The sequence below is a fragment of the Tachypleus tridentatus genome, chromosome 12, assembly GCF_004210375.1.
Source record: "Tachypleus tridentatus isolate NWPU-2018 chromosome 12, ASM421037v1, whole genome shotgun sequence".
In the NCBI taxonomy this organism is placed as follows: Eukaryota; Metazoa; Arthropoda; class Merostomata; order Xiphosura; family Limulidae; genus Tachypleus; species Tachypleus tridentatus.
The window spans coordinates 114,064,010-114,076,506 of record NC_134836.1 but is presented as its reverse complement, the minus strand read 5'-3'; the positions used below and the strand labels follow the sequence as shown (position 1 = coordinate 114,076,506).

The following is a 12,497-nucleotide window of genomic DNA, read 5'->3' as shown; positions in this document are numbered from 1 at the left end:
TTGTGCGAAATTCAAAAACAACAACGAAACATAAAAATATTGAACATTCAATAAACCCAGATCACAGTGCTTAAAAAACACGCTAACATAATAAAAAAGTGTAGGTGTTATAATAGCTTTTGGGATGATTATTCCAAAAAAACAACATAGTAATTGTTAATTGTTTTTACTGTTGCTGTTTATTTTCAAATACGTCAGAATTCATAGTTTTATGGAGTCAACTTGATGTTTATACGCATTTCATTATGGGAGTAAATAATGCCACAAGATTGAAACCTTCAGTTCAATGGGCTAGCCTAGACTGGTAGCCTCTCAAACATTTTCGTTCGAAACACCAAGTGAACCATCTACTGGTCCTACACCACCTGTTCTGTTTTCTTCCACGGTCTCTGCCGTGGCGCTGCGCGTCACTGACTTGCATTTTGAACCAGACCTTAAACCAATGGCCTAGACGCAAACTTAGATCTGGATTTGGAAGTAAGCGGTTGCAAACATACAGCAAAATATTAAATATGTGATGATAAGAAACTCACTTGAAGTAAAGATGTCTCTCAATACGGCTTGTATGGGAATTACAAACGTTTATTAAAGAAGAGAATAATTAAAAATGAACTATGGAGGTTGAAACGTTGTTCTATACTTTATTTTAATACCCATACCAGCCATTTTGAGATACAAAAATAAACGCCTCATATGGCCACGTTATAATTTATTTGAGATCTAGGCCTAAATCTAGTGTTTGGATTGCTTAAGTTCATAGAACTATAGCAGTAATGAAATCCGCACTTTCGTTGTTGCAATGGTACTAACCAAAATAACTTCCAAGTCTCTACTAATTATCTAGGCCTTTTGATTGGCATTAGGACACTTGCATTGTCTTCCTTCTTCCAATATTAGGCCAGCTCTAATGATAGACGTAGCACTGTGCAAAAAACAATAATAATTATGTAGGTAATTATATATAAATGTACATGTATAATTTTACCCTGGTTGTAAAGTGATATTCATTAACTACGGAGAACAACCACATTACAAATTCAGTTTAATTATACATATAGGTCACCCATACGACTAGCAACTATCGTTGACCAAGATGCACTATTTAACGCAGACCTGTATATTGCATTAATTTTCCGTGTGCTACCAGCGCAGACTCCATCTTCGTTAAACAATGGCTCGTTTGAAAACTTAATGGAAATCAGCTAAATGGTCTAACAGGTTATAAACGCTATAAGCAGAAGAAACGCTGCATTTCCAATGATTTCAGGCTGCAGAATCTTGATTTACATTCAAAGTACACACCTTTTAACAGCCGGAAACGAAGATGTTGCCTTTTACTACAATGAGTCCGAAAGATTTGGGACTATAGGTGGTTTTCTTAATTTCAGATGGCTGATTACAACATTGTCAAAGAATGAGAATGTCGAGTTGATCCATACTTACGGGGGTTGTGCAGACTTGGGTCTAATCATTTTTGTAGGCCCTACATCCCATGTAATTTTACATAAAATAAAATTATCAATGGTCCCCATTTGAGACCATAAGGCCCTTGGGCTAAGCTCCTTCTAGCCCCTAGTAAACTCGTTTCTCATTACAAGAGCAGCATGTGGAACATTCTATAAAATTTGTTGAAGTGTCTATAGTTGTTCCAGACTAGTATAAGACAGCCACGTGATATTTATCGTACCAATCACACACATCTTATCTGATCGACCAGGAAATATATCACGAACTAGTATGCTAAAGACGAATATGTAGACAAGTTAAAGCATTTCATGGTGTAAATAAATCAAAGTTCGCTAAACCGAATTTTCGAGTTTTTACTTGCAATTCAGGAAAGGGGAACTAAACGTGCTCAAATGATGCATACCCTGGTCTGCAAGCACAAGAATCGCATTGTGTTGAAACTAAAATAACTTGCAGTCACTACAAGTTGGTTGAATTAAATGTTCAGATCTAGATTCAATAAACCAATCAGAATCACTCCAAATAAGTGATGGTGTTTTTTACCTTCTGTATCAAGAATAAAGAACGTAAAATGTACGAAAGAAACAAACTAATTCTGAAATAAAATCATCAAGGAAAATCGTATCTCAAAAAAATACAACCATATGCAAGTTTTTACATTATTATTACTCTTATGAAACAATCAGAGACGAAAAATATGGTGTAATTCAGTAAATTATACAGATAAATATATTTACTGTAAAAATTCTCAAACTGTAACATTGCTGATATTATGAAAATGATAAACAGTTTTAGAAAGGTAAGCACGTCTGTAATATTAAATCATAAGTGATCTAACGTTAAACTTTATGAAAAATAGCATAATGCAAATTATGTTTCAAACAAAATTACATATTAAATTTTGCAGCTTATATTATCACATATTTTTCCATATTCACAGTAACAGAAAATGAGGGAAACCATCATGTTAGTCGCCAGAAACAGCAAATAACATTCTGAAACACTTTTGACCATTGAGGAGTTACTTAACCATAAGATTCAGTAAGATTACTGTGATCTCTGATTACATAGGTATTATTAAAACATTCAAGTTTCAACAAATGTTTTTCTTCATCAATTATTTGCTGTCAGAATTTGAGGAACTAAACTAAATATACTTTTATAAAATGTGAGGTGACCATTCAATGACCAATATGGTAAATGTCTTGAATCAATTCACCTGGACCAAGGTTATATCTCAAGTCACAACGAACACTTGGTGAATTCAGGTGATCCAAAAATATTTATATTAAACTACAATTAACTTTCAAGTAGTACTAAAATACTAGAAGATCATAATAATGAGAAAAATATTTATTCTACAATGAATAAAATATCAAATGTTAATATGAATGCAAAAAAAAATCAGTTAGTGTATTCATCCATCCTCCAAATTATCAAAACCAACTAAATATTGTTTTTTTCAGAGACTTAACTTACTGTCACATTAAATTATCACGCAAGCTATTCGACAAGTTGTAACTCTTTATTGAGAAAAAAATGAACTAGTCTCAATACAGGCTTACAAAGAAATATTTTCAACCATTTCATTCCACCACTCAAGTATGCAAAATACAGATTAACCTATCTTGCAAATCATTTTATATGCTTAAAACAAAGTATTTGAATACTTAAAACAACAACTCAAATTTAAGCCTACTTTCACTGTTAAAACTTCTTAAACTAATACTTCCACTGTGATTAGTCCTGTAATACAGGGATAACAATTACAAACAGTATTATAAACACTAACTTACAAGTGTCATAAAAGGTTATAATGTTCACTTTTAAATTCAACATTTCTCTCTCTAAAAAAAAATAAAGAACTGAAGACTTCAAGCTAGTGGGTTAACTACAACTCATTCAGCCTGTAGAACGATTCCAATGTCCTATTATGTCGCAACACTTTTTTGTTTCTGAGTCCACCTCCAAAGGCTTGTATACCTTCTACTCATCCATCATAACTTTGGGCTCACCCAATCTTTCATACTTGTGTATGCCACTATTTAAAGTTTTTATCGACATTTGCATCTGAATCATTCACTTTTGTTGGAGTAACAAAGCTAGTGGACTAATGTCAGATATTTTTTTAAACCTTGAGCTGTGGCAAGACAAATCACAGAACCAGCAAACAGATAATGGTTGTTTTCTAGTTCCCATGTTTTATACTGTGAAATGGGATTGAGGCTCAAATCCTCTTAGAATGTAAAGTGAACTTACCACTTTTTTTTTAGTTAACTATAAAGATTTTTACCATATAAAAAATGCTTTTTATTGATTTAATACATTAGTTTTTCTCTTGATAAATATTAACACCAGTCATTCAGTGAAGAGATATACTTGCTTTGACCTTCAAACAAAAATATTGAACATGGATACATTTTATGTAATCAGATAGTAACAAATTCTTTGATATCCAGTCCCAAATTAATCATATCTGTTTTACAAAACTGTGTAGAAATTGTGTCAATCACTTCTACATGCAAATTATTTCAAAATTATAACCAAATCAGTTCTAGTTAAGACTAAATCTTCTCTTATGTTTTCAATGTTTCTACTTAACTTTAATAATAGTCTTCTCAGGTAATTTTATGGTTCCATGATGAACAACACAAATTATACAACTATTCTGTCTCAACAGCTGAGTTGTATTGTCCTTAAATGTTTATGGTGGAACCGGATTGTGTGTAATTACATTTTAAACAAAAGTGTACAAATCACAAACTTGCCAAAAGTCAACAGTGTAATACGAGTTTCATCACAGACCTAACATACTCTGCTAATAAAAATATTAACATTCATTAAACAGAGTAACTTAAATCTCTTCTAACACTCGCATATCTTAGTAAAGAGTATTCATCCCATTAACTTTTCTGTCATTCTCAGTTTTAACCATACCCATAGATGTTACATATTACACCCCAGATATCCTACAAAATAACCAAATTGTTTAGTAACTTTAATCTTAAACTGAAAAACCTTAGAATATTACTATTATTTTTATTGATACACCAATGAATTCTTGTTCCCATAATTGTTTAACATTACTCTCGGTTTTGCAGTATCAAATGTTCACTTGAAATACATTTTAGCTAACTACTACTTAACTGGCATCGTAAGACAATCCACCAATATATCTCATTTATGTTTTTCAGCAATTCAAAGACCTTATGAGTGAAAGCCAAGAATACATAATGTCAACTACACTGTATTTGCCATATCCATTACAGACGAGGTCTGATGACTATTCTCCAACAAAACCATGGTCTGAATTCAAAAAATGCACAACCCTGTTAATTAGCCAATTCTAAACTTTCATTCACTGAAACAGAAGAACAAAATATATACATTTCTTTTGCACAAATATACATACATAAGGTGCTTAAAAACAACAGATTATTAAACATGTCTTTTCAGCCTGTCCAGGTTTTTATGATCATATAATAAGGTGTTCATCCAAACTATTAATGTGAATGTAAATGGAACCATGTTAAAATAATTGCTTATGCTTCCCACTGCCAATTTTCAAATTAAACACTACTTTAAATCATTGAAAAACAGTTTTGGAAACAGAGAGATCATTCATCCAACACATTGTAAAGTGAAGAAACTCCTACTGCAGAAGTACTACTTACCACTCCAAAATACCTGCTGTACATATTTTTATGACACTTGGAATGAGCTTAATTTATTTGTTTCTTTCACAAATCGTTCTTTTGTAATCACTTAAAGAGAAAAGTGATAAATTGTCTTAACCCTAACAATGAACTTAACATTGGTGTGCTGATATAGCAACTATTGGTTTTGTAATTAAATGAAAATCTTGATTTCTTCTATGAGTTTATATAATAAAATATTTAAACCTAAGTTAGAAAATGAAAATAATGCAGTCAATTTATGCAAACTCAAAAATGTAAAAGTGTCATTCTTAAAAGTTTAAAATCCTAACATAAACATGATTACAACCAAAGGTACTGACAATATTTTAAGTAGAAATTAATGAAACTGTGCCTCATTCATGTTTATACCTGAGAATACTTCAAGCAGTAATGTTTCCCTAACTTAAGTTTTTCCAAATAAGAAATGCTTACAGTAGTTTTTGTTTTAATTAATAAAAAATATTCTAAAGCACAAGGAATTCCATGGTATCATAATTTCAAACACCTTTTGAAATACAGTTGATCTAAATTCTGTTTTATACTTTAATATTATAAAATACACAGATTAAACCTAGCAAAAAAAAGACACCAAACTAGCATCTGAATGGTAGGCTTTCAATATTTTTATAATTTTGTTCAAAACTTTTGGTTATTCTCTGAACACTTTTATGCTAGAAGATATAAATATCTAATAATATAAACTGATTAACAAATATTTACCAAATGAAAATAAGGAGTTAAAAATACAAATTACTCTATACATTATATGTTCAACTTTACCATTCCGAAGAATAGTATTTTCAAAGATTGAGTAATAAACATTGTCACTTTTTTTTAATGTTCATTTAAATTTTCCTGTTTTAACATTAAAATAGCAGGAATGAGTTAACTTTATTAACAGTCTAATGCATTTCAATTTTTCAATAGATAATGAATACAAAGTTTAATTGAAAAATAAATGAGACGTGAGAATAAAATTTTACACATTTAATTTTCATTTCATAGTCCACAACTGTATTTTTAAATACATATATCAAAAAGCAGTATTACAGATAGAATACAATATGCCTGTCCAAAAAGAAAAGTTAAAAATGAAAGATAAACATACAGTAAATACAACCAATAGGCCTAAGATTTGATAAAATCATGCAAACTGCACATATTGTTTTGTTGGTTTCTTTTTTTCCACACATTACTCTTAATTTATAGATTGCAGGTTTGCAATGGAAAAATTAAAAGGAATGTAGAGAAAACGTATTAATCTACCATGATTTTTATCACAAATCTTAAGCCTTTTTGGTGTCTAATGCTTTGCCAGTCTTTGGCATTTAAAACAATTTTTAACGCAACTATTTGTACCAGAAATGTACAAACTCTTAACTGCTTTTGTAAAGATGCATTCAAAGTGTATAATAATGATACCTGTTTAAGACTAGACAAAAGTAGTTTATTAACAGCAGTACGTTTACACACAAATTGCAGTAGATTATATTCAGATCTAGATATTTTTTGTTGTTTTTTTAATTTTCAAAAGTATTACATAATAACAGTTAATCTTTCTGGAAGTTTTTAAAACTACCTAGATATCTGCACGTTTGATAACTGCTATCTTAGTATCACTTGATAGGAAAATATAAGAAAAATTTCCTGCACTTTAACTACATCTAAACATAAATCAGATTTTCTTGTCATAAACATTCATAATGCAAGACAATTTTTACACTTTTACCATCTTATTTCTCTTCTAGAGTTATAGTTTCTTGAGGATAAAGCTTAAGTTCATACAGAGTCTTTTCAAGATCAAGTGTCGTGAGGTCTCGTCGAGGCCAACTCGTCAAAACTTTATAGTCTTCTACAGGATAGCCAACAGATGCTAGGTAATTAACCAAAACATGCAAACACTCACTGCATCGGAATCGTCGATACAGTAATTCACCAGTTGGAAGGCGAAACCTAATCTTACTGATATCTGAACAGCTTTCATCTGGTTCTGGAGGAAGTTGCTCGGCAAGCGACTGGCGAATGGCCTCCTTCACGGATTCCTCTTGTCTTCGTATTTCATCTTGTTTCTCACGTTCTTGTTCTTCTAAAAGTAATTTTTGCTGTCGCTCTGCCTCTTCTAGCTTTCTGGCTTCTTCCTTTGCTCTGTCTGCCATCAGAGAAGCATGGTAGGCTGCATCCTGCTCTCTCTTTACTGTCTCTCTCGCCTCTCGCTCCCGTTCCTCTTGGATTTCACCACCAACTTGACTACAGAACATTTCATAGGCATGAATGAGATTGGTCATAAACTCATCAAGACCAACAGTCCCTGGAATAACAGTTAGTACTTCAGTTGATGATCTCAGACGAGTGATTACCACAAGAGCTGGTAAATGATCGGTGGTTATGTCTCGGATGGCACCAGCTGCTGCGGCACCTAGCTCTTGAGTAACTGCTGCCAAAAACTGAGATCTGTTAGAATTAAACGTAAGGTCCCAAGCCCATATGACAAAGTTTTGTGTAAGATAGGAAACTGTTGCTTCTGTGCAAAGTAACTGAGTACAAAACACATTTGATAAAACACTTTCGTCATGGTGAAGATAAACTGCCAGCGGGCGTCGATCTCGGGCAGAGGTCAAGCACGAGGCTTGTAACGCTTCAGCTAATGTTCCTTGAAAAAACTGAGGAAGACAGTCACCATATCTCTGTCGAAACTGATGAATAAAGTTCTCAACTGCTTCTCGTTCATCTTCTACACCTTCAGAAATGAGAGGCTTGGGTTTGTTGGTAGGACAGACATCCTTGAAGATGTCATCATCAACAGTGAAACATTCATTAGCATCTTCAAACTCATCACCACTACTTTCACTAGATGATAAATGTTTTATATTTTTTTTCTGACATTTTACAACTTTTTGAAGATACAGTGTGTGGACAGGATGAATGAGGTCAGCTGCCACCAGAGTTGTGCTATCTTTGACACCTTCAGGCCATCCAGACCACTTCTGATGTCTCACTGGGATGTTAGTTAAGGCAAACACATCTTGTTTAATTTCAAGTATGGTTTTTGATCCTACAAAACTTAAGGTGTAATTCTTATTATTAGTTTGATCCACAATGTAGAGCTTGAAGGTTTCATTGAACGTATCCGAAATATTTGGGTCTGAGCTAGAATTTGACAAAAGAGCTCCTTGATCATCTAATGTAAAGAGCCTGAGAACAAAATCGTTTGGAAGATCTAACGAAGACAGGACTGTGTTATCTGTAACATGATTTCTCGGCCAACCAATTAAATGCTGCTTACATGGAACAATTCCAAGTTCTGTAAATAAAGCCATTTTAACTGTAGCAACAGTTTCACAAGCTGGAACTTCTACATGAGTGTTTTTCTCTTTGTATTTCACAATCAGCTTTAAAATCTGAGCTGATTCTCCTCCTGGATTAGGTTCTGGAGGAATCTCAAGGCTTTGTTCTTGAACCCTAACAGAAAATAAATTTCTATCCGAGAGGTCGATCATTTCCACATCTCCTGAAGAACCAGTACTTCCTAGCTGATTCTCTGTATTTTGTGTTAAAAGCACGTTATTATCTCGCACATTACTGCAAGGCCTAATGGATTCCTGTTCTGATGGAAGGGCTTGTGATTCTTGGGGCATTACATTGTTCACTGCATCTAACAGTTCCCAGTTACTAGCCTCAAGATGCATGATGCTCTCTGCCACATCATCTATTCCTGTACATGACTGAAAATCCATCAGTATTTGTTCTCTGTTCTCCTCCATCCTATAAATTTCAATAATACTGTAGATTGAATATTTCTATAAACTCGTATTTAAACTGAATTAATTAATGTTATTGTACTTAATACCTGGATTACTACTAGTAGTAGTATTACTATACTAATTAGTAGGCTTAGCTAACAATACAAGACACTGGGATAGTGCTGACAAATTAGGCCTTTTATTTACGCCTGCAGCTATTCACACCTACACTAGTATAATCTATACTACAGTATTATCAATAATAATAACACTATTAAAGTATTATTATTTACAAAGTCTGGCGTTCTGTACCACAGCCTACCCGTTGTATGCGTTTTCCAATTATTTTAATAAGACTCGAAAAGGAATTCAAATAAATATTCCTGCTAATATAACCAACACAACACTTGCAGTAAAAATCCACAAATCACAGAATATTCTGAAGAATCACTTTTTCACACCTGACCTTAAACCTACACCTATACATTAACAAAGACGTCGACAATGTTAATGCACTACTGTTTCGGTAGATGTCGCTAAAACACATATAATTCGTTAATTTTAAAGTGCCCCAACCTATCTGTCAAATTTAAATAATGTGATGTGGTTTAAAATATTTTAATATCATACGTTTTCAGTTAGATATAGCTGAGGATCTGATATGTGAAGATGAGAAAGACACTGTGATACGTAAATTTAAATAATGAAAATTATGCATACACTTTTTAAACATATCTAACGATACTAATTCATTATATGCGTTTTTTGTCAAGATTAAATAGTGTAATTGAAAATTAATTAATGATCACAAATAGGTGTTACAAATAAAACGTCGTGTACTTTGCTTTTATTAGAAATTAATGATGATATCTAACTATCATGGGATTTCTAGGACAAGTTTTATCAAAGAGGTTAGACTCCTGTTATACGGAGATACGAAATTTAGTAAGAATCAGAGCACTATGGGATCATGTTTATACAGTATTTTTTTTTTTTAGTTTTGAATGTATTTTGTTTAAAAATTTTCGTGAGCATCAATATGACATTAATATAATTCAGTCTTTTACTTCTATTCTTGATTAATTTTTTGCTGGATTTTTCGGGTTTATGTCTTTGCTTTATTTTAAGATACAACTATTCCCTCATGTTATCACTTTTTTGGGGGTCAGGTGTAGCACAGCATATAGTGTGCCGGACTGAGAATCCAAGAGTACATGGTTCGCATCTGTTTACCGTAAAATTGCGTTCCACATTATGAGGTCGTAGATGGGTTATAAGAGTGATGATCAAACTTTACTGTTTGACAAGGGTAGCCCAAGAGATGGAAATTGATGATGCTAACTATATGCTTTCCCGCTAGTGTGACATTTCAAATTAGAGATGGCTAGCGTAAATAACTCTTCTGTAGCTTTACGTGAATATCCGAGACAAAAACTGTGTTGCTTACTTTCGTGTTAACAATGACTGCTTGAAAAATATAGTAACATTTATCAAAGAAGGCATGCAGTGAAGTTTACTGATAAACAGTCGTTGAAATGGCTTAAAATGTAATTTTTAAACACATAATTATTGCTTTAACACTCTAAAAATCTTCTAAAGTTACTTATTAATGTTAACCCATTCAAATCAAACTAACAATGTTGCAATTCGTTTTTCTTGCGAAGACTTAAAAATAAATATTAGAATATCACTAAGCTATCCTTAATATGTTTTAATATTAAATATCAGTTGATTTAACACAAAATGTGAGAGATTAGAACTATTTCAAGCAATTTATTAAGAAACTATTTTGTCAAATCATTTAAAACAACATTCAATTGATAAATGATATTCATACAAATAAGTACATTTTTAAAAGGTTTATTTTTAGCATAAAACTACACAATGGACTACCTAAGCTCTATCTATTTAAGGAAATCGAACCCTGGATTTTAGAGTTTTAATTTTCGCTAAAAAAAATACTGGAATGAAGTACTTATATATAAAGTAAAATTGATTATAAAGCTTTAAAGTCGGCAAGGAGAGATTAAATACACTCCGATAAAGATGACAAAACATGAATGCAAAACTGATTCTCTTCGTTTCCATGAGTATTCTTAACACTAAATTATCAAATTATGCAACAAGGAAACACAAAATACAAAAATGCACAATGCTATGAATATAATTAGATTTACGCACTTAAAAATCACTTTGCAGATAGGACGTAATCATAAAAATTATTATAATAAGATCGGGCTCTTCTTTAACAGTACAAGCCCCCCACCCCGGTGACCCAGCGATTATTCTGAGAGTTTATAATGCTAAATATTGAATTTCAGTATTCACGGCGGACACAATATAGATAATTCATATTATAGTTTTGCGCTTAGTAAGAAACGAACAATTGATCCTACAAGCATTTTATTAGCCTAAAGTCATCACCTTTCATTTATCTTAGGGTACACCCCCGCTAAACCAAACCTAGCGGTACGTACTTTTGATTCAGTATAAATCTTAAATTAAGGCCACTGCGAATAGTAGATTAATGGCACCTTTTTCAAATTAAACAAAATGTTACATTTAACTGATGTAGCATATCAGAAATTTTACAAATAGACTTAATGTTTATTAGATTAAGAACGAAGCCACAGGGGGTCATCTGTTGTTTCCGCCGCGGGGAATCGATTTTAGTGTTGTAAGCCCTTTAATTTATCCCTGTCCCGCCGAAGAACATACAAATAGGCCTCCTAATACTTAATTTGATCAGTTTTACAAACTATATTGAAGTTTGAGCCTATAATGTTATATTTGATTGTCTTTTTGATTCATGCCATTCAATTACAAATGTCAGATCACATTATTAAGAGACTTTTAAAATACTTTTAATCTATGTTTAAATTTTGCGCAAAGTTGTACGAAAGTTATCTGAGCTAGTCATTCCTAATTTAACAGTGAAAGACTAAGGGTAAGGCATGTTATCAACACCCACCGCCAATTCTTGGACTACTCTTTTACCACTGAATAGTGAGATTAACCGTCACGTAATAACGTCCCATAGCTGAAAGAGCGAGCGCATTTGGTAGGACAGAGATTCAAACCCGTGCCCCTCAGATTTCTAGTCTAACGCCCTAACCACTGAGTCTTTTAATTTTCGAAATGGGCACTGTGTGTACTTTTAATCCATTTGCATAAAGTGTCAATAAATGCTGACCACTTTGAATTTTGTACTTTATAGTGGTTATTATACATCTTAAAATCTTCCTGATTTATTATTAAATTAATGTGGACACCAAAATCGTTACCTTAATATTTTAATTGTATTTTTGACTAAGTTTTAATTAAAGTTTTCGGAACACATGAAAATAAACCCTACAAACGATACTTACTCAGTTTGTAAAATGTATTTATTTATCTTTTAAAAAATCTTCCACAATCATATTTGCCACTTAGAATAAATTACTTGCATTTTAAAGTCGAGGCCCGGCATGGCCAAGCGTGTTAAGGCGTGCGACTCGTAATCTGAGGGTCGCGGGTTCGTATCCCCGTAGCGCCAAACATGCTCACCCTTTCAGCCGTGGAGGCGTTATAATGGTACGGTCAATCCCACTAT

The 12,497-nt window shown here is 32.6% G+C and overlaps 1 protein-coding gene across 2 annotated transcripts; it reads right to left on the bottom strand.

Annotated features, from left to right (window-relative positions):
• Positions 1–2,975: 2,975 nt before the first annotated feature.
• On the bottom strand, positions 2,976–9,430 carry casp (Fas associated factor casp). Of its 2 annotated transcripts, none has more exons than XM_076471734.1 (2): positions 9,199–9,430; positions 2,976–8,927 (listed from the first exon to the last, which is right to left on the bottom strand). In XM_076471734.1, exon 2 carries the CDS (start codon positions 8,924–8,926, stop codon positions 6,899–6,901), a length of 2,028 nt encoding a protein of 675 aa, XP_076327849.1. In that variant the 5' UTR covers position 8,927; positions 9,199–9,430; the 3' UTR covers positions 2,976–6,898. The 2 variants fall into 2 exon arrangements, with proteins under 2 accessions (XP_076327849.1, XP_076327850.1); XM_076471735.1 differs by having other exon boundaries at positions 9,228–9,430.
• Between the last annotated feature and the right edge of the window lie 3,067 nt (positions 9,431–12,497).

Bases quoted from the DNA above. Each gene is read 5' to 3' on its own strand.
- casp (XM_076471734.1), bottom strand. From the start codon at position 8,926: ATGGAGGAGAACAGAGAACAAATACTGATGGATTTTCAGTCATGTACA.